The sequence below is a fragment of the Neolamprologus brichardi genome, chromosome 2, assembly GCF_056152115.1.
Source record: "Neolamprologus brichardi isolate AB-2024 chromosome 2, ASM5615211v1, whole genome shotgun sequence".
Lineage (NCBI taxonomy): Eukaryota > Metazoa > Chordata > Actinopteri > Cichliformes > Cichlidae > Neolamprologus > Neolamprologus brichardi.
In genome coordinates, this window is record NC_142105.1 from 30038438 (window position 1) to 30059887 (window position 21450).

The window sequence follows — 21450 nt, forward strand, 5'->3', positions numbered from 1 at the left end:
GACTTGATTTGTTAATGGAGATTGTGTCTTCAGGGGCTAAGGAGGAGGAAAAAGGGACTTCAGTGTACCGAAAATCCATAGATATGTGGTTGTGCATCTGGTATGTACATACTCTGACAGTTAAAACGACTATGTTACAAAGACCTTTTTGTTTTCTCATTCGCAAAAGACGGACAATCCAAGGAACATCTACAGATCAGGGGCTTGCCCAGTGAAGAGGCATGGGTTGGGAATGACTCTGCTGGAGATCTGTTTACAAATGCTCCTGTCTTGTTTGTTTTAATTTGGTTGGTGCATAACCTAAAACAGCTTACCTTTGTTGCAACATAAGCTCATTTAAGGTATCTCATTATGCGCACATCGACTGAACAGCCTCGTGCTCTGTCTTTTTTTAAGACAGTATGTGTAAAAAACATGGGTTAAGTACAGATTAAGCTATACTGATGAAGAAAACACAGCCACAATGTTTGTATTGTATTATTATATTGTTTGTATTTAGATTACTTACACATGATGCAGCTGAAATGTTTGTCACAGTTTTATAGGCTATAAATAACCTCACATATATATATATATATAAAATTAAAATAAGAATGCTTCTTTCTGTTGGGTTTTTATATATCCATGTCACTATTATCATCATCTTATATAAAATGATCAATGAGTTGCAGACATCCAAGTGATATGCAAAAAGGTAGATAAATAAATAAAATGCTAAATGGCAGTGAGAGTTTAACAGCTGAAATCTCAGGGCAGTCAAATCCATTCGATCGTTGCAAAAAGCAGGTTGAGTGAAATATTTCAGTGAGATGGATTGGTGCAGCCAAAAAGCATATATATGTATTACACTGCATGAGGCAGTGGTGAAGTGTTCAGCTGAAGTGACGGATGAGTTTAAGGTGGGGAGGGATCGTCTCTAAGCCCCTTCTTATTTGATGTGGTGATGGGCAGGTGGACTGATGAGGTCAGGCAGGAGTCTCTGTGGACTCCTGCCTGACCTCTTACACATTATGATCTGAAGTGAGAGAAGGAGGCAGGCCGAAGAGAGCATGGAGAGGTGAAAACACGTCTAAAAGTGAAGCTGCAAGGAACAGAGGTGGTGAAGGTGGATTTTTAAATATCTCGGGTCAACCATCCAAAGCAACAGATGGGGCACAAGAGAGGAGAGAGTCCAGGCAGCGTGGAGTGAGTGGAGAAGAGTATCAGGGGTGATTTGTGACACAAAGAGAACGGTGAGAGTGAAAAGGAAGGTTTACAAGATGGGAGTGAGACACTAGCACTGACAAAAATACAGGAGGTGCAGCTAGAGGTGGCAGAGCTGAAGGAGGGACAGGATTAGAAATGAGCACATCAGAGAGTTATAGAGGCAGGGCTGACATGGTTTGGACATGTGCAGAGGAGGGATAGTGGAGGAGGGTTGGTGTGACAGATGAGGACGCAAAGGGTTGAGTGAGATGGAGACAGATATCCACGGTGGCAATCCCTAAAGGGAGCAGCCGAAAGATATGATTTGTGCAAATCTGAAGTATTGTTAACATAATGCTGAGTGTTTAATTTAAAGTAAGGCAAATAATAATAACTGAAAAGTAAGCAGTAAAACAATTACAATTATTAACCCTGTGAGGTCTAACACATCATCGGTGATCTGAACTCTAGGTTATAACAATATGTTTTTGTTTCTCACTGACATTGTCCGTCAGAGGATAACAAAATAATCAGACTAACTTTACTTTTTAAATTCCTTTTTTCTGCAAAGTGTTACGGCTCAGAGCTAGGGTTAGGGTTTAAATAGATTTATGTACTTCAGCTAAATTCAAGTACATTTTTGTGTTCAAAAGTTTAGAAAAATAGAAATATCTGGCCCAAGAGACAATATTCCCCCAACATTAAGACATCATAATTAGCATTTCAGTGGTTGTAGACTGTCAAGATGAAAATTTATAGTTTTAGTAATTAAAGACTCCATCTATTGAAAACAGATTTGGCATTAAAATGTGACAAGTCTAAAACAGAGACCACAAATTATGATGCAGAAGTTTGCAATAATGTCTTGGAGCTGTTATTACGGACTATTGTTAAAAATGACAATGACTTAATTTTGGATTTTTTTTTAGTTAACAACAGGAAATACAGCAGAAAAATTACATTTTTCCCCTTTTGTTATTGTTTAACAACCTAATAATAATAATTTGTGTTTGATTGACAAATAGATGCCTGAATTACTTTGTTGTTAATTACTTTGTTAATAATAAAACTATTTAAGCCAAATATCAATTTTAAAAAATGCCATAAAAATACAAAATCTTACATTTGCCTAAATATTTTTTTTTTAAAGTATGCTAATATTGTGGCAGTTTAAGCGCTCAGGCTGCAGTAATTAGACGTTAGAGCTTCGTTTCGCCAGGGGGCGCCGTGTTGTTGGCACATCAGGAGACAAGTGAGCGGGAGAGACCGACTGAAACGCTAAAACGACACGTTTTCGGTACTTTTATGGGGGAAAATAACCAATAAGGTGGTAAAAAAAAAAAATTAGTGGTAAATATTGAATCTGGTCCTGGCAGGATACGCAGTCAACGTGAACGATACTGCTAGCTGCAAGCTAACCTTAGCTTCTGCTCACAAAGTTGCCCAAAAAGAAAGAAAGCATAAACTTCAAATTTCGCTCAAGAAGGCTGACAAAGAATCTGGTGCTGTTTTGAAAAGGAGTTTTTCAAGGAGAAAGTAAGTTTTTTCTGGGAGTTTAAGTGGTCTTGAGAGGACCAAGTGATCATGTTTCAGAGGAACTACCGCAACCTGGCCGTGGTGACACATGTGGTGAATGATGGTAAGTCTGACTCCTATTATTCTCTCGGCTTCGTTTAGCCCGGGTTTACATTACCGTCTAATCGCTTACACCTGCTTATGCTTCGTGTTTTAAACAGACATTGTGAATGATATTGCCTTAACATTGAATATTTAAAAATAAATAAGCATGCTACCGAGGAGGAAGGTGTAGCTATTGTTTACCTGGTCAGAGAATTTAGATTGTGTGATGCTAACGGAAGCCTTCAGGCTAATATTTTTAATGCATATGTTTTTATATTAATTAAATATATATTCAGTTGCAGTTTGGTTACTAAGAACCAGGATGGTCACGATTGTCGATAAAACACAGTTTGTACAGCTGACCCTATCCTAAAGTTTCTTTGAGCAACATATTATCAAATTATACTCCTTTTTAAATCCTGATAGGCCATATTAAAGTGCACTGTTTGTACAAATATAAGCACCTCTGGACAATTCCAGAATAAAATATTAAGCGCTTATTATGCCATTTTGTGATATTTCTGCTAGTATTAAGAAACCGTGCTGGTTCACTGTCAGGGCTTATTGGGACATCATTATTGTTATTGCTTCCAGCTGCACCTTCCTGCATTGAAAGTGCTCTGTCACAGGCATTTCTCAGAGCAGATCATTTGCCCTGTCGCTGTAGCTATTAATATGTAATGAGTACCGATAATGGCTGCATTCCATTTATGGGAGGTCCTGGTTTTATACTTCAGTGGCACAAATAATAGAAGTGAGTCATTAATATCACCTGAGTTTTTTTTTCTTACTTTTAAAAATCAGTCTTTTTTGCACATGTCACAGGAACTTTACAGTTATTTGGAGGATTACTGACAGCTGGTCAAAACAACATATTGAGATATGATTTGTGAAATTAGAATAAAAACTTCTGTAGGTTTAGGAAATGACACATCTAAATGAATCTTATGTGATTCTGTTTTTATCAAAGGTCTCAGTGTTACATAATGTTGAAATTATTTTCAAATTCAAACAATATAGTTTTTAGAAGTGTTGCTAAACGAGACAACCCCATTTTGTATACCCTTTGAAACCGCTGTAGTTTTGTTTTAAATACATTTGCATACTGGCGCAGCTTTGAAAAACAACAACAGACCGGCCCTTTGGCTAACTTAAAAGACAGCTGTCTGTGTTTTATCCCCCATCTTTGTGGAAATACAGAAGTTGGTGAGCCTTTTAAAGAGGTTCGTGTGTGATTTAAGTGGTCGGATATCCTACATCAAGCTTCGCGCTATAGGTTTTGCGCACATATACGCAAAAGTAAGTCGAAGCTAACGCTAGCAAAACCTAATTTGTACATTGCATGTTTTTTTTTGTTTGTTTGTTTTTTTTACTTGACCATAATCCCACCGTAGTTCGTTTTAACTGTCCGCTCCATTTTCTTGCCCCGGAAGAGAACCCAGTTGTGTTTCCGGCTTTGTCTTTTCGTTTGGGCTCGGCAGGGGAAGCTAAGCTAAGCTGCTAGTTACGAGCTGACAGTCACGTCGCGGTCGCCTTTGTTTCCGCTGGTCCACTCGGAATGTTGGAGTTTCTCCGACAGCCTTGGCTTTGAGTGCCGTGAAACAAAGAAAATAACCACCACTAGTATCATTGTTGTTTTTTTGTTTTACTCTGGGTTGTGGTTGTTATCCAACACTATTGGAGAAATATGGCGGACGGCGGGCATTACTACAACGGTAAGAAGCCACGTTCACTGCAGGTTTAAACTTACTGCACTTTTAACGACCTTTCCACAGATCGTGGAGACTTTATGGTGAGGAGAGAGGTCAGAAGCACCGATTTCATGATTCACGGAGGTAAAAATATGTCGAAGGCATCTCGGAGGTGTCATTTTGTGACCTTTTGGACACATGTTTACCCCGCACCACGCCATGAATATTTGTATTATTTCGCTGGTAAAAATGAGTCCAGAGAGTTACTGCAGAGATCAACAAGACCAGGTCTTGTCTTGGATATTTAAAAATGAGCATAATTTGCAAAAGTGTAGGCTTAATTAAAATCTGCCACAGAGTGTGTATTTACAATTGTAAGCTTCCTTTAATGTTTACATTGCAAGCTGTAACAGTCATTTGAGCTCTTTTCAGTCTTATCTAGTCCATGTACAGTAGCTGATTTAATTTAACTCATAATCTATGCCTTTTGGGGCGTTATTATTGCTTGTATTTTGTAGCTGAGATGTGATATTTAGGTTGTGAGCTAACTTACTTCTCCTTTACAGAGCATGATGACAGAACCGCACCACAGTTTCGCAACCGTAAAGGCAGAGGCCCTCACAAGGGTCGATATGACAGGTCTCGCAGGGACCGCCAGCGTGGAAACCACTCAGGAGGGTTTGGAGGTCCTGGACCACGGTCGAGGCTTGAAGATACTGATGGAGATGTAACTATGAGTGATGGCTGTCAGGACAGCAGCTCCCAGAACAGATTGTAAGTGTAATAAGTTACACTTTCATTGAATGCATTTACTAGAGTTTGTTTGATAAACTTCTCACAGTAATACTTTAGTCTAAGTAAACAATTAATGGTTTTAAACTGAAAAGAACATTTGCACAATGTATAATTTTCTTGTAAGGTGAGTAACACATGAACAGTAAGGTCTTAGGTGTTTGATGTGGATTTCATGTGAAGCTGTAGGAAAGGTGGTGCATCTTGAATAGCCCGCACAGGATGAGAAAGTAGAGCACCAGACCATTTTCACTTCTGTTCCTTTGCTGACATGAATAGTACCACAGGGAAAGTGAACAGGACTGAAACGGTAAAAGTGAACTGAGAAAAAATAAGTGATTTTGTTAGTCAGCTAAAAATTATAAAATGAAATTATTGAAATATCAGCTCGTGTCCTGCATCCAGTGTGACTTTTTTTTTTAGTTTCCACATCTTGAATGAAAAACTGGTTGATGAAGGAGAATATTCCAGGTAATAAAAAGGGAGGCCACTGTAAAGCAGTGCTTTAATAAGTTTGCCTGTCTGTGTCTCATGCTCTGCCAGTACATGCGTGTGACTATTTCACAAACACTGGGGGTAGGGTAATTATTTCTTTATTTATTTTAAGTCTACTACAATAAGAACTGCGAGTGTGAAAGCTGTGTTGGGCCTTAACAAAAGGTTAAAGCAACACTGAATGTAAGGAAACATACAGAGCATTTATCCGTATAATTTGACCTGATGCAAAGTCATGTAATGATTGTGGTTGGCACACTGGTGATTGCTTGTGCATATCATAACCACACTTGCTGCAGTCTACCCCTAAATGATGGAAATGGTTTTGAACTAGAATCGGAACACAAGTCAGAATGGCAAACAACGCAATTACAGAGGTTTTTATCAGGAATCTCCTTATTGCTATCTCGAGATATATGATTGATGAAGTCACTGCAATGCATGTTGAGACTGACCTACTGGTACCTTTAGCCCAGGGGTGTCAAACTCAAATACACAGTGGGCCAAAATTCAAAACTGGAACAAAGTCGCGGGCTAACGTTAATATTTATTGAAATATATTTATTCCTTCAGATATAAGAATGAATCTTTTCTTATGAACTCAAACATGTTTTGCTGAAAAACTGAATATGGAACAAGTAAGGCTTAATACTAAACAATATATATATTAGCTGTATAATACCAGTAGGCCAGCTCTAATAGTAATTTGGTATGGCTTCGCGGGCCAAATGTAATTAGGCTGCGGGCCAGAGTTTGACACCTATGCTTTAGCCCTTCTGCTCTGCACACACCAGATTGCAAAAATCTAGATAGGCACAACAAACTGGTAGTTTATCAAAGCGCCTCACATGCCAGAATTGTGACTTAATCTTTGGCAGATGGCATGATTTGCAATGATGATAATAGATAAATAAACTGCTTGTACAAAGACAGAATACTGAGAGATAGAACTTAAAAATTGCATTGATTCTTTTCCCTGTGTGGCCATATACCTGAATATATACTGCCTTGTTGTGTTCTCCCTAGTAACCCATACGGAAGACCTTTTAGGAAATTAGATGGACGGTTTGACAGAGACAGGCGACAAGGCAAAGGTGGAGGCAGAGGTGGAGGGGGTGGTCCCTTCAGAGGAGGAGAACGAGGTGGCGGAGGAGGGAAAAACCAATCGGGCTGGTACAAAGTAACGGTGTGTATCATTACGGTCACTCCAGGAAGTCAAAGAAACCACTTTGTAATCTATAAAGAAATTATATTTTGTTTCTTGTATTTTTGGCAGATACCACATGGAAGAAAATATGACAAGAAGTGGCTACTCCCAGCTCTCCAGAACATTTGTTCCGTTCCGTACCACCCTATACAGGTGCATTTAAGCACTTATAATTACTAGTTATAAACAGATTTAATACCTTTTTATATATTTCTTGAAGTAGCAAATATATGAGTAAGCTTTTTTAACAGTTTCTGTATGTTGTGTTCTGATAAAATAAATGATGTAATTCTTTGTGCCTATACAATTATTCAGAAAATATCTGCAGGACCCATGTAGTAAAATTTGTAAGTTAAGTCTAAGGAGATTTTAATTGTATTATTTATTTATTTATTTTCTTTTTCTTGTCCCATCTTTATCCAGTACCACGTGGACCATAACAGGGTCCATTTCTATGTGGATGACTCCTCTGTTGCCAGTGCTTTACACAAGTGTTCACATAAGATCACAGACACCGATGGTTATAAGGTATGTTGGTGTAATAATATCGATAGGTTTTTGTGTCATGTGTACTGTTCACGCCTATTGTACTCTGCTGTGCTGTTGCCTTAAGGTCACAGATCATTGGTGTGCTGCTACTGAGTGTTTATCCACCTACTTGAACAAGATAATGAATAACCATTAATCAAACAATCTTAATCTTAAGTTACTGATTTGTCATTTTCCATCTGTGTTTCTTCAAGGTCGAAGTGCACGTCAACAAAAGTGCTCCACCGTCATTCCTCCTCTCTGACCTGAAGCCTGAACACCTGGAGCATCTGAAGGTAGGAAGCACCCGAGTGGGGGCAGTGATTGTGGCTAAAAGCCTCATAAGTAATGTTCAAAATGTCTTTGAGTTTCTCTAATCATTGTGAGAGTCTGTTGCTCAAACTAATGGTGTTCTAGTGCTAAGTACACTGTTAAAGTGTCGTTCTTACATATATTAACTGTTTATTAGTGATGTTAATAGCACGTTTGTTTAAATGCAGTTTACCAGTTTAGGTCACAGAATTATAGAACCTCAAAGCAAAGCATTTTCATTTTAGTGATGCACATGTCATGAGTGAAAGTGAAAGTTTGTCATATCTCTAAGAAGATGGAGACAGGCGGCCTTTAGCCTGCATTTTTAACTGATCATCTCAACCTGACTCCCTGTCAAAAAATGCCAAGTATGGTGCTTGTCTTGTTTGTATGGTCTTGTTTGTAGAGACATTTTTAGAATGAAATTGCAGAAAACAAAGTTGACTAAATACACATTTCACCCGTTACTGCTAAATGTGGTAAGGCAGTATGATTTAAAATGACGACATCTCAGTTTCACAAGCATAAAGGCAAAGCGCCCCAAACTAACCAACCACAATGTTCAGAACTTTGTTATGATGCACTTAACATCAATAAAATGACTTACTGATGAGTGTACAGCTATCCACTCAACACAATAAAAAGGAAGAAAGCACCACCTTCTGGTGCTTTTGGGAAATACATGTTAAATTCTCAAGCAAGCAGACCACTGAACTACCAATAGCTGCTATATATATATACTATATATATATATTATAAGTATATATATATATATACTATATATATACTATATATATATATATACTTATAATAACTTATAATAACTGTAAATGTGTATTGTCCCAGTCAGGTGTTTTCAGAGTAAAGCTGCAACTATGGGAAGTGATTAGAAGCGTTAGTAGAACCTTAATAAAATATTTATAAATATTTGAAATTTTTATATGACTGTACCATAAGTTTATTATTTGTGTTGTTATATTTGGACGCATTGAGCAAACGGGTAAAGTGGTGGCTGCTTCGCTGCATTCATTTTATTAAATTGGTAAACTCTTTTTGCATTTGATTCAACAGAAGTGATCTGACCTGAGTGGTGGAGAGAGTTCAGAGGAGAATTCTTTTGCCATTGTGACCATTTTTGGTATTTTGGAGGCTAATGTGTTGATTCTTGTTTTTATCTGATAGCAATGCATGGCAAAACGTTTCGATGCCTCCCAGCAAGCACTCGACTTGAACAACATTCGAACAGACCCAGGTGATTATACGCATCTTTTAAAAGATTTTTTACATACATTTGCTACCAGGATCACACGGTTCATACTTATAAGTAAGTTTCTGACCAGCCTTACAGAAATAATGATGATTATTATTGTTATTACAATACTTGCATCTCTGCGAAATGGCGATTGAATGCCTGTTCTAAATGGCTTCCTGTGATGTTTTACACCAAGAGTCAAATCAATCCTCCTGTGAAACTGAACCTTGCAGAACTTTATTTACTTCCATGTAAAACAACACTTTAACATGTTTGTGTAGTGTTTTATTGCTAATTTTATCTTGCGTGACAGACCTGGTGTCCCAAAACATTGAAGTGATCCTGAACAGGAAGACTAACATGGAAGCTGTCATCAAGATCATTGAAGAAAACATTCCTGAGGTAACATTAGTGCAGTGACAGAAGCACAGGCACTTGTACAATCCACTGTAGCTGATATAAAGTAATGGAACACATTTAAGTGTGCTCATTGTCATTTTGTGTCTCATTTTGCCAGCTGACATCCTTAAACCTGAGTAACAACCGTATTCACAAACTGGAGGAACTGGCTGAATTGGTTACCAAAGTGCCCAATTTGAAAACGCTCAATCTTTCCCAAAATGAGGTGAGACTGACTACTCAGTTTGTAGAAGTATAAACAGGCATGACCTAGTGGTCCTTTGCACGTTGTGTGTGTATGTTTGTGCAATTTAAAAAATAAATAAATAAATAAAAAATCCTGATTCTGTGTGGTTCTCCAGCTAAAGTCTGATCGTGAGCTGGACAAGGTGAAAGGCCTGAAGCTGGTGGAGCTGTGGCTAACTCGAAACCCTCTGTGTGACGTCTTCAAGGACCAGGCCTCATACATTAGGTCAGTCAGCGATTCACGAGATTGAAAAAGTAATTCTTACAGAAATAATTCAGTGACTGTGTGTGGCTGTCTGAGTATGATGCAGGATGCTACAAAACAAGATCAGTTACCTGTGTTTGTGTTTAAGATGGCTGTAAAGTAACAAACCATTTTGCTCAGGAGTTGAGGATGAACGTTTGGACCAAGCAGAGCCAACTCATAAAAACTTTAACAACTTGTGTTTTCTGTGAGTGAAACACTGTAACTCACAGATATTATCTTTTTTTTTAAAGTTGATGGAGACGTACCAGTTGACTTAAATACACCATAAGCTTTCTGATCTTGTCACTGTGTTGAGGAATATTAAAAACGCCCTAAATGGAAATGATAACTGATTAATATTTGTCATTTATGTACAGATTTACTTGCATACAGACTTTTAAATATCCATGCAGTTGTGCATATACCTATGCACTTGTAGCGACATACACAAGTATTCAGCTGTGTGCTGTGCATTAAATAATCAAGGATCTGTGGGTATTTAAACGTTTTGGGGTTTGTTTGTTTTTTGGAACGTGTTTTTCCCACTCAATGATTAACGTTTCTTTTTCACACTGCAAACTAATCATTTCTTACTTTCAAAAGTTGCTGAGAGGACATCTGACCACAGTAAATTTGCACAGTGTTAAAATTAATTTTCCTTTCAGCTTGCTTAAACCCTCTGCAGTGTGAACAGCACTACTTCTTCTTTCTGACGGTTGTTCAGCTTCTCTTTGGGACTTCCTTTCAAGCTTTGGTCTCAGCTTTGTGTGTTGTCACTCTAGGCAGCGCTCTGCCTAGTACTCCCCTGCTGACATTGTGGTTACTTATCCCATAAGCTGCTGTAAAAATACTGTCACACTGCAGATGATAAGAAGCATGCTATTTAAAAAAAACAAAACAAAAACGGCAACAAAAAGCAAAAAAAAAAAAGTGAGCATTTCACATCTGATTTATTTCAAAAACAGGGATCCATAATGAGATTTTGAGCAGTACTGTAAAAGTGTAGACTCTCTGTTGGAGAGTGGGCAAGCCATTTTCATCTCGACAAATTTTGGATGAAACAAAGAAAATTTCCACAGCCAGTGTGTCCCCTCCCCTCATAGCACCCCTGCCCACTTGGCCCCCGTATCAGGCGAGTATGGAAGGCTGGATAGCCCATGACGGGTAAGATCCCACCTCGAAACCCTGGGACAACCTAAGGCAGGCACAGTCACGATTACTCGGCCTCAGTCCCTGTGAGCTCAGACTCACTGATGAGATGAAGTGAAGAAGACGGGACTTCAAGGGTAAAGCCGCTGGGCTGAGGCGGAGGGGGAAATGTCATTATCAATGACCAGTGATGAGCCAAAGAGAGAAAACACTCCCACTAAGTCTGATCTCTTTTGCCTAAAATGGGCCTCTGATTGTCTGTGAATGAAGTGGAGAGTTTGGCAAATATCCTTGACAAAACCTCTGAAGAAAATATGTTCTGAACTGGAAATCAGTTCAGAAAAAACCCCCAACATGAAAACACTTCCTCTTCCAGTTTCTGATGGCTGTGACCAGTACGAAAAAGCTCAATTATTATTAGATGATTATCACTCTACGTCATGTTTAACAGTCTCCTCCCAGTCCCTCTTTAACCAGAGGCTTGGTCCCAAATTTTACTCGGAAAAAAAAAACTTAGAGAAAGTTGATTTACTCTTCAGAGTGAGAAGGTTAGCTGGTAAATTTCGTACTTTAGCAGCAGGGGATGAGTACAGAATGAGTGGCGGGACTGCTAGGCTAAGCTCTCTTAGAGACCTGCTGTTGTTGCCGTTCGGCTCTCTTCTCAGGTCTGCTTTAATTGCTGATAATCGTGGGCACAGACACTGATGAAAATCACCCCAATGATGAATAGTGACTGTCTTCTGAATGTTAGGCTACTTGTGCTAGTATGTCACTGAACTGTACTTCACCTGTTTTGTTTTCTTGGTGACGTAGACTCATCTGTTCCCCAGCATCTTGGCCAGAGATTTTGTAACCACCTCTCTCCCAGCAATGCATAATCTCTTTATTTTAATACTTCAGAATGAATGTGTTTGCTGGATCCTGGTGTGGTCTCGTAAATCATGGGACTTTGCATGTTAGTATGTGTGCGCTCCTAGAAAAGTGTGCTTGTGTTGCTGCTCCATGTCAGATCTGTGTATGTCACCAAAATGGGGGAGAGGGTGAGTATACCAGCTGGTAAGTACACTTCAGTGCGGGAAACTTCAAAAGAGCACAGCAAAGAATATGAGAAGGACGAAAACGCTAAGTTGATTTGTGGATTTCCTTGTACACACAGAAGATTAAATCCTTTGTGACACTGGTTGTAATGAAACATTTAAATTTCATCCTCAAAGTGTAGTGTCCTAAAAATTCAACTGAAAGGCACAAAATGACATTAAGTGGATCAGCAGGTGTGACTGTCAGTTATACCCACAGTAATGAACATTATTTGTGTGTGTGTGTATGGGTATGGATTGTGACGATAACATTCCTGCTCTTGGTTTTTGTTCCCATACCAGTGCTGTGCGCCAGAGGTTTCCCCGGCTTCTCAGACTGGTAGGTTCCCACATTTATATCTCAAAAATTCACTATCTTTGAAGTCATTCTCCTTTATTTAGTTGTTCTTTTAACTAAAGATGCTATAAAATCCTTTTGAATATTCCAATAAATGTCATGTTCTGAAGAATCTGTTGGTGTTCTTCATTTCTATTGTTTTCGGCCGAAATGGGAAAAATGATCAGAGTAGTTTTGTTTCATGTGTTCCCTGGGAAACCCTAAAATGGTCATTATCTTTCATATGATACGCACATCTCCGGATTTTAGTTTTTGTATTGCTTTATTGATGTTAAACTAAACGTTTACGATAATTTTGTGTGTTTCACTTTAGGATGGTCATGACCTCCCTCCACCGATTGGATTTGATGTGGAAACGCCCACCACTATTCCCCCCTGCAAGGTCAGCTGAATGTATAGTTTTACTCACTGATATTCAGCATTGTGTCTATATTACTGTTAACTAAATTAGTTTAATCTGCGTTGTACAAATGCTTTCCTGTGTGACTTTCCAGGGCAGCTGTTTTGGCTCCGATGAGATCAAGGCGCTCATCCTTCGGTTCTTGCAACAGTAAGTTTCTCCTTTTCCTTTTTTAGTAATGAGGAAAACCCTGACAATTTTTTAGAGTTGGTGCACTGATAATGTGCCCACTGAACAATTAGTGTTTTTATTTGTTAATTTTAATTAGCTTTTAAGGAAATAGTTTTTTGGGGAAAAGGACAAACACAGAAACTAACTTCATGGCTTGTGACTGTGTTGCAGGTACTACAGTATCTATGATTCGGGGGATAGACAGCCGCTCCTTGATGCCTATCATGATGGAGCATCATTATCAATCACAACACCTTACTCCACCCAGAACCCCTCCAGGTGAGGACACAAAAGCACATTTGTAGATAACTTACTACTCTGATTAATATATTTTGGGTGTTTTCATCAACAAAGCAGAATTAAGCTTTTCATTGACAAGATGTTTGCATGGGTTGCTCTTTCTGTGTCCACCCCTAACATTGAGTCTGTTTGTCCCTCTGCTGTTTAGGAGCAGTCTGGGAGAGTATTACAAAGACAGTCGAAACCTGAAGAGAGTCAAAGACTCCAGTGAGTATCTTTCACTGTCTAAATTGAGGTTGTCGGGATTTGAGACGTCTCCTCATGTTTTCCCTTTCCAAATTTTGACTTCTTTAGCGATACGCTTTCGACTGCTGAAGCATACACGACTGAACGTGGTGGCTTTCCTCAACGAGCTACCAAAGACTCAGCACGACATCGCCTCCTTTACGATTGATGTGAACACCTACACGGTGGGTTTTCATTCTGTCATCCACCTTGACGTTTTCCTCTGAAGCAATTTATTGTTCTAATTCTCTCAAAACATCTTTTCCATTTACAGAATACACTACTGTCATTCACAGTGAGTGGAGTCTTTAAAGAAGGTGAGCTGTTTTAGTCAGAGTTTTAGAATTGGTTCTGAACAAAGGGGCATACGTGTTGATTTCTTTACTAATTTGTTGTCTATCTGTTGTCTGTTTCAGTTGTTGTTGATGGGAAATCGCGAGAATCCACAATGGCCTTCTCTCGAGTTTTCATCACAGTCCCAGCAGGAAATTCTGGGTGAGTTTTACTGAGCTCCCGGTGGTTGATATGATCTTCCCGTGGTGCATAACGAAGTGTTTGTTTATTGTTAGGCTTCAGTCTGCGTCTTGAGACAAGTCTGCAACAACTTGGCACCCACCAAACACTAGAGAAAAATGTGTATTTCATGAAATTGGTAACACGCTGTGTTAGAGTCAGAGAGTCATAACGGTCAAGTTAAATATGTCAAACATATTACATGCGTGCGTCTCCTTGTAGAGCCTGACAGCAGACTGTATTGCAGATGAACCTAATGAGAAATTGTACCAACAAACAAAAAGGACATTTAGCTTCTCCTGTGTATAACAGAAACAACCAGATATCCTTATGTTTTCTGTGTGGTTCTTTTGTGACAGGTTGTGCATTGTCAACGACCAGCTTTTCATTCGAATGGCCACAACAGAGGAGATCCGCCGAGCCTTCGTGGCTCCTGCCCCGACTCCATCTTCCAGCCCTGTCCCCACCCTCACTGCACAGCAGCAAGAGATGCTCACAGCTTTCTCACAGAAGTCTGGCATGAACCTGGAGTGGTCACAGAAGTACGTTTTGTTTCCTGCACATATCTTTTTGTGGTCTTGTGTATGATCCTGTATTTAAACATCTAAACATACATCTTTAACAGGTGTCTACAAGACAATGAATGGGACTTCAACAGAGCAGCGCAGATCTTTACTCAGTTGAAGGTAACTTAAATTGTATAATAATAATAATAATTGCTCTGTTTATAAATCAACATAGAAACACTATTGTGAAGCCATGGCTTTGAAATATCTCCTTTTGTTTTCTCTTTCCAGGCTGAAGGAAAGATTCCTGACGTAGCTTTCCTAAAATAAAGAGTGGAATCAAATATCTGTGAAATAAACTAAAGCGCAGTTACTTTTATTTATGGCTTTTGTTCTTTTATTCGCTCACTTTTGTTTAATTATGAATGAAGTGGATCAAGTCTACTTGTGTTAACTGTTTTAACAGCCAAATGTCATTCTGCTACTGTTTTTGGTTGTTATTGTAACCTTAGTTTTTGGTCATTTGTATAGATATCACTACACAGTTTTTATAGGAATAAAGACATATGGCCATTGGCCCATTGTATTCATGTGCTCATCTTGATTTTGTTTCTTTATGTTTAACAATAAAATATATTTTGTCACAACTGAAATTTTCTTCAAGGCTACATTAGAAAAGAGTGGAAAAGTGAGGGGGAAATGCCCAATAATTTGACTACATTTCAGTTTACAGCAAAAAATGTCAAAAATATTTTAATACCTAGAGTCCCAGAGAGCAGCCATTTGGCTTTTCTACCTTTAAAACCCGCCTTCCAGCCAAATGGCTGGTAGGCTTTTAGCTAATATCCTTAATCACGTGAACTGCTGCTTTTGTTATGTAAATAAGGTGAGGCCATGCTGAGCCACTTGGAGTGGTTAGTTTCCTGGGCCACAAGGAAACTTGTTTCAGTTTGCCATCTTGGGGAGAAATCAACACACATGGGAGTATTTCCTTTGTTGCTGAGATTTATTGATTAAAAACAGTACAAAACAAACAAACAAACAACCATTTGTACACATATTTACAAATAATAATAAAAAGTGAGTGAGTACATTTTCAGCAATCACTCACCATGGCAGTGCCAGGATAGTATCTGTAGTCTGCATTTACCACATGTGTATCTGTAGCAGTGAACACATGGCACAGTGGCATGATTGTTCTTGCATTTGTGTTTGACCTGACACATGGCTCTTTTTCCAGGGCTAGGTGTGGAGGGTTGTGTCCAAAGCAACTGTTCTTTTCTTGCCTTCTTCCCAGCCATATGAGAGTTAGCCAACTCTCTTGCTAGTAAACCCCCACAAGATGACAATTGCATCCACCTCAACACAAAAGGAAGTTCACAGCTTTTAGCAGCTCCCCACCCCCACACACAAACAAAGAGGCAGTTGGCAGTTAGAAATCCCCAATCATTCACACATCCCCACTCCCCAGGTAACGACCTAATTTACATATGAATTAATGCTAAAAGACTAGCCAATTTAGCTTCCACTTGGCTGACAGAGGGTTAGAAAAGCCTGGGACTTCAAATAACTGAGAAACACTGACTTATTGAAAGATGTAAAATCGATAAGTTTCATTGGGGAAAAAATAGATCAATGGTGCTGCTCCTGGATGACTTAATTTATCAGAAAGTTTTATCCTGGCAAATATAAATGTGTGGGAAACGTTGACATAAAAAATACAGTATGGAACTTTTTACAGTGCTGCTTTAGTTCCTACATCTTTATGGCTGTCCAGATTGAAGTTTGGGCTAATTTAAGTTAATTATTTTTTTTGTATATCAGAGGCAGCTCAGGTTGAGCAGTTTGGAGACAAAGAGTAGTCTGAAGTGGTGGGAGCATGCGAAATGGAGGAAGTGTTATTAAATGTTGAAGGGAGCAGCTGAGGGAAGCTGGCCTTAAGTTTGTATTTGTTTTAGGGTGGCCTTACCTATGATACTAAGACTTAAGATGTTTATAATATTAAATATAGTTAAGATAAACCCACAAAGTTGAATAAAAAAACAAATAAAAGTTTGGAGTTACAGAACTCTTGTTTACGTACTTGTTAGATAAAACCAGTTTAATTGACCAAAACAAATTTTAAGGTTAAAGAACAAGTGAAAACGATCTGGAAGAAAAATAAATGGAGACAATCCATTTTATTATTTTTACATACAAAGGTACACTGAAGCAGAATTTAAAAAATGTCACATTTGATAAAATGATAAGATTTGTGATTTCTGATCCTCCATATCGCCTTGCCTTCCATACAGTTGTATGTAAATGTTCAAATCTCTGGAAGAAAAATCTTACAATAAAAACGCTGACCTTATAAAAATGGCGCCTTGGTAGATACGTTCCTTTTCCGGTTTTTGTCTACGTCAGTGTGACGAGATACGCACGGACGTTCCATCAGTTGGCGAATGATAACAATAAACAACCCCGAAACAAGGGATACGCGAAGAGGACTTATCGCTGCGATTCGACACAAAGCTGGCGAAAATATGAGTTGAGACGGATACCGTCAGCTGGAGTAAAGTCTCGAAAAGTATCGTGGGAGCTTCTTGGGTCCTGACACAAAGGATTTTGTAGTTTTTGTGTCCACCTTAGGGAGAACTAGAGTTACGGTATACCCCTTCCTTAGCCCCTTGTAGCTAGCTGTGGCTCATTCCTTGTTTTTGCACACTTTGTTTTAGTCTGTTATGCAGTTTCCAGAGGACTGTACTCGCACTCGTTCTCCTCCACCACCTCTTCGCTCCCTCTCCCCGCTCTCTCTGGCCCTATGTCTCGCTGGTTTTTCCCCTGGTCGGGCTCAATCAAGAAGCGGGCCTGTCGGTACCTTTTACAGCACTACCTCGGTCACTTTTTGCAGGAGCGATTGAGCCTCGATCAGCTGGGCTTGGACTTGTACAACGGCAGCGGTGTCATCAAGGATATCAACCTCGATGTTTGGGTGAGTTTTTAACCGTGAGGAGAAGGTGATCTTGGCACGCGAGCAGTAGCCATCAAGTGTTTTTGTCAGACTCGTGCTCCCTCGACTATTTCGCAACTACGCTTGAATTCAACAACAATCTCCAGCGTCGGGCTCCCAGCCTAGGTCACATTTCTTCGAGGAAATCCACTCTCAGGAAACGCACCACTAGCTCACGAGTTTAGGTTTACCTCAGCATAAATATATATGCCAATGGCACACTAACTATGCACTTCCTCAGCTTTATATGTCTACACCCAGAGTGATGAGGCAAATGTGAAACCGCATATTTCAATTGTTTTCTTTTACTTTTACTTCTTAGCAGCTGCTTACTAACTGCCTCCTCTTTACAACAGGCGGTCAATGAGCTTTTGGAGTCCCTGGGGGCCCCTCTGGAGATAGTAGATGGCTTTGTGAGCAGCATAACGGTGACCATCCCTTGGCAGGCTCTCTTGACTGATCACTGCACCTTAGAGGTGTCTGGTCTTCAGATAACATGCCGACCCAAGTACCGAACCAGTAAGTTCACTTAAAGTATATGTTCTTTTCATTGAGACACCGAACACGCCTCAGCCAGCATCTCAGGTTCTTATCATTTCTTAATGTGCAAACCCAGTTTGACAAAATGAGTATAATTATTAAGATTGCATCATTTATCTTCAAGGACACTGCAGAAGATGTAAACAGGATAAGAAAGCATTCATTTGGTACTATTTATGTGAACAAGGACTGCAATAATTCTGCCATATACTTTCATATGTTTGAGTCTGACAGATATTAAACTAATGATGCTAATTTGTGAATCCTTTCAGGTCCACATCTAGCTCAGGCTAAATCTTGTCTCATATGTATAACTTAGACATCATCTCACTAAAAAAAAGAAATTAAAAGAATGGTAACCAGCCAATGCTGAAATAGCTAAAGTACAGAAATCACTCAGTGCTCCCTGTTTCTTTGTCTTTTGCCATCAGGTGGGGGCTGGGACTCACAAGGTTGGTCGTCCAGCATGACCTCCAGCATGCAGCTGGCTCAGGAGTGCCTAAAGGACCCCCCTGAGGCTTCAGAGGAGCCCCCTGCCCCACTGGAGGGGCTTGAGATGTTTGCACAGACTATTGAGACGGGTGAGTGAAAGCAGTTTGTCTGCATGCAGATTGTCACTTGTCTAACACTAGAATTACCGTGCCTTTTTTTTCCCTGGTGCAAGTCCCTACTACTAGATTTACTAGCCTGAGCAAATTTACGTAAATTCCCCCCCGACCCTAACACCTCTTGGCACCCCGCTGAGATTTTCACAGGTCTTCAGCTCCATTGTTCTCCTGCTTTTGTTGTGCAAAGACACCCTCCCCCAACCCCCAACCATGAGAGATTCAGGTCTTTCCTTCCCTGCAAGGCTACTTTCTTTCCTTACCTGCAGCGTACAATACACCATGGTAGTTCTTGTCAATCCTTGTCACTACATTGCAAAACACATAACACTTATTGAATACTCCCATATTTTATTTTGCATGGAAAAGAACCATAAAACTAGCCAAAGTTGTTGTTTTGTATTGTTTTCTGTAAGAAAGAGGGGAAGCATCATTGCTGGCCTCATGGTGGTGTTGACATGTCTCAGCTTTGACATTTCAACCAATATTTTTAACTATTTATGATCTATCTCCCCGATTATCCCTCCACCTCATTCCAAATAGAAAGCCATCTCTGTGACAGCCTTCTTCTGTATATTATCATTGCTCACTTACTCCTGGCTGTTACCCATCATCCCACGGTTCATTTCCTACTTTGGGGGTTGAAAGGGGCTTTTGTTCCTCTTTACCAAACCCCCTGATGTTACCTAAATCAGAGGCTCCTCAGTGATGTAGATGTTTCTTTGGAAAAAGAAAAGAAAAAGAAAACAGGATTCTGGAGGTTTACATAAATATAAATAGGGCATGCTACAGGTCAACAGTTTCACTACACACTTGTTCTATCTATTCTGGGCAGCCCATCCCTGCTAAATGACATCCTTTGGCTTCCTGCAGACTGGATTTACTCAGGAGATTATATTATTGTGAGAGATGGGGAATCTGTTCATTTGCATCCAGCATGCTTATAGGTTTGTGTAACTAATGAGAAAAAAAAATATTGGGTAAATTTGAAATGGAACAGATTTAAAAACCTGTGATCTGCTCACAGTTGGCCACCTTAATTTACAATTTCTCCACATTGGTGTGGTTCTTTTTTTATGTTTATTTAGTGGTTTGTTTATGTAGTTACCCTTTACTCCATTACTGATAAGTATTCTTTTGGCCTATAGTACTGTCCAAAAGGCCAGTGAGCCACCCCTCATTTTCTATTTTGTGAGGAAAGTGAGATGCTAGTTGCTACTATTTATTGAAACACGTCCAAACATATGTAAAAATAAAGTATATAAGAAAAATACATTTCTAATTAGTTTGAAAGTTAATACCTTCTTCATCACACCCTGAACTCTCTCAGGCAAGCTTTCTGATAATTTCTTTAAGTAATCTTCAGGAATAGTTGTCTAGGGTTCTTAAAGGACATTCAAAGTGATTCTTTGGCTGGCTTTTACCTCTGTTCTCTCTTAAGACGACCCCACACTGCTTCAATAATGTTGAGGTCGATGCTCTAGGGCATGGGTCTCGAACTCCAGGCCTCAAGGATACCGTCAGCTAACTAAAACCTGCAGGACAGGTTTTAGATAGCACCCTGGGTCAATACACCTGAATCAAATTATTAGTTCATTTCCAGGCCTCTGGAGAACTTCAAGACATGGGCTGTATCCCAATTCAGGGTCTGCAGCCTTAAAGTACGCAGCCTCAATGGTCCTCAAGGGCTGCGTACTCAAAGACCGCTAAGGCCGGAAGTAAGAGGCTTGTGAAATGGGACGGTCTAGCCTCCGTCGCGCTGCCCAGGTTGCCTAGCAACCATGATAGCTGGAAACGTGTGGTTGACAGAAATGAAGGAGAACATATTTTGTTCACTTGTTCGTTTCTACACGAGCTTTGTGTGATTTGATAAGTATCTGAGGCTGAGACCACAGGACTGTAAAACATGATTGCTTCATTTCTGTACTGAACAGTCATATAAGATTAGCTAGTAAATAACAAATAGTTAATGTTGTTCATGAGACTAAAGTCAGTGTAAACATGATATGGCCAATATTATAGTTATTATATTAATCATTATTAGTTAGTACAGCTGTGAGTTTGAACTCACTCACTCAAATCACTTCTATTGTCACATCACATGTGCAGGTACACTGGTACAGCACATGTGAGTGAACACAATCCTTTTATTACCCATTATTCTTACAGATGCATCTGGAGATCAGCACACTGCATTCTTATGCAGTCCTATGCTAAAGGCTGATCTAAAGAACTCCACACAACAGTTACAGTTATAACCTCTGGTCTCCTCCCCCCTACAGTAAACACCCCCACAATGGAAATACACTAGTACAGTGGCCAAGGGTGCTGACACCCTGACCCCCATCTCCTTTTATGGTAGTGCCCGTTTGCCCTTTGTCTGCTCCTCACCCTCAGTAACTCTTGCTACTGTCCTGGGGGTGGGGGTTGATTGTCCTCCTGCCCTGTACCTCAGTTCTTTGTTCCCATCCCAGGCCTTTTTTTCTATTTTGTATTCTTACACTCATTAACCGCATTATTATAATGTTGCAAGCAATCACAAACTCTATTCTCTTTAACTCTGATCTATATCAAGGAATCTATTCTCAACATTCCTTATTATTAAACATTTGCACATAAATAAGTGACATAATATTCAGTA

General features: G+C 39.5%; 2 protein-coding genes across 5 annotated transcripts in view; both read left to right on the plus strand.

Moving 5' to 3' along the window:
- Nucleotides 1–2409: 2409 nt before the first annotated feature.
- Nucleotides 2410–15319, plus strand: nxf1a (nuclear RNA export factor 1a). Of its 4 annotated transcripts, none has more exons than XM_006781303.3 (22): nt 2410–2824; nt 4581–4640; nt 5063–5270; nt 6810–6969; nt 7060–7143; nt 7414–7518; nt 7734–7814; nt 9013–9082; nt 9396–9484; nt 9600–9707; nt 9844–9953; nt 12503–12539; nt 12871–12939; nt 13052–13107; nt 13300–13407; nt 13577–13635; nt 13723–13838; nt 13928–13970; nt 14070–14148; nt 14526–14708; nt 14792–14852; nt 14964–15319. In XM_006781303.3, exons 1-22 carry the CDS (start codon nt 2770–2772, stop codon nt 15000–15002), a joined length of 1980 nt encoding a protein of 659 aa, XP_006781366.1. In that variant the 5' UTR covers nt 2410–2769; the 3' UTR covers nt 15003–15319. The 4 variants fall into 4 exon arrangements, with proteins under 4 accessions (XP_006781366.1, XP_006781367.1, XP_087706833.1 ...); XM_006781304.3 differs by lacking the exon at nt 2410–2824 and adding an exon at nt 3909–4104; XM_087850707.1 differs by lacking the exon at nt 2410–2824 and adding an exon at nt 3909–4028.
- A 1800-nt stretch (nt 15320–17119) lies between these two features.
- The window catches only part of atg2a (autophagy related 2A), a 30867-nt gene continuing 26536 nt past the window's right edge, over nt 17120–21450 (plus strand). Inside the window, exons 1-3 of the mRNA XM_087850718.1 lie at nt 17120–17646; nt 18021–18183; nt 18636–18785. Of these exons, the coding sequence (XP_087706844.1) occupies nt 17476–17646; nt 18021–18183; nt 18636–18785 (484 nt within the window). The 5' untranslated portion in view covers nt 17120–17475. The remainder of the gene's footprint in view (nt 17647–18020; nt 18184–18635; nt 18786–21450) is intronic.

What these genes read in the sequence shown, in the direction of transcription:
- nxf1a (XM_006781303.3), top strand. Translation starts at nt 2,770, where the DNA reads ATGTTTCAGAGGAACTACCGCAACCTGGCCGTGGTGACACATGTGGTG. An exon ending in TCCACCCAGAACCCCTCCAG is followed by an intron (nt 13,408 to 13,576) that starts GTGAGGACACAA and finishes TCTGCTGTTTAG; the next exon opens with GAGCAGTCTGGGAGAGTATT. An exon ending in GTCCCAGCAGGAAATTCTGG is followed by an intron (nt 14,149 to 14,525) that starts GTGAGTTTTACT and finishes CTTTTGTGACAG; the next exon opens with GTTGTGCATTGTCAACGACC.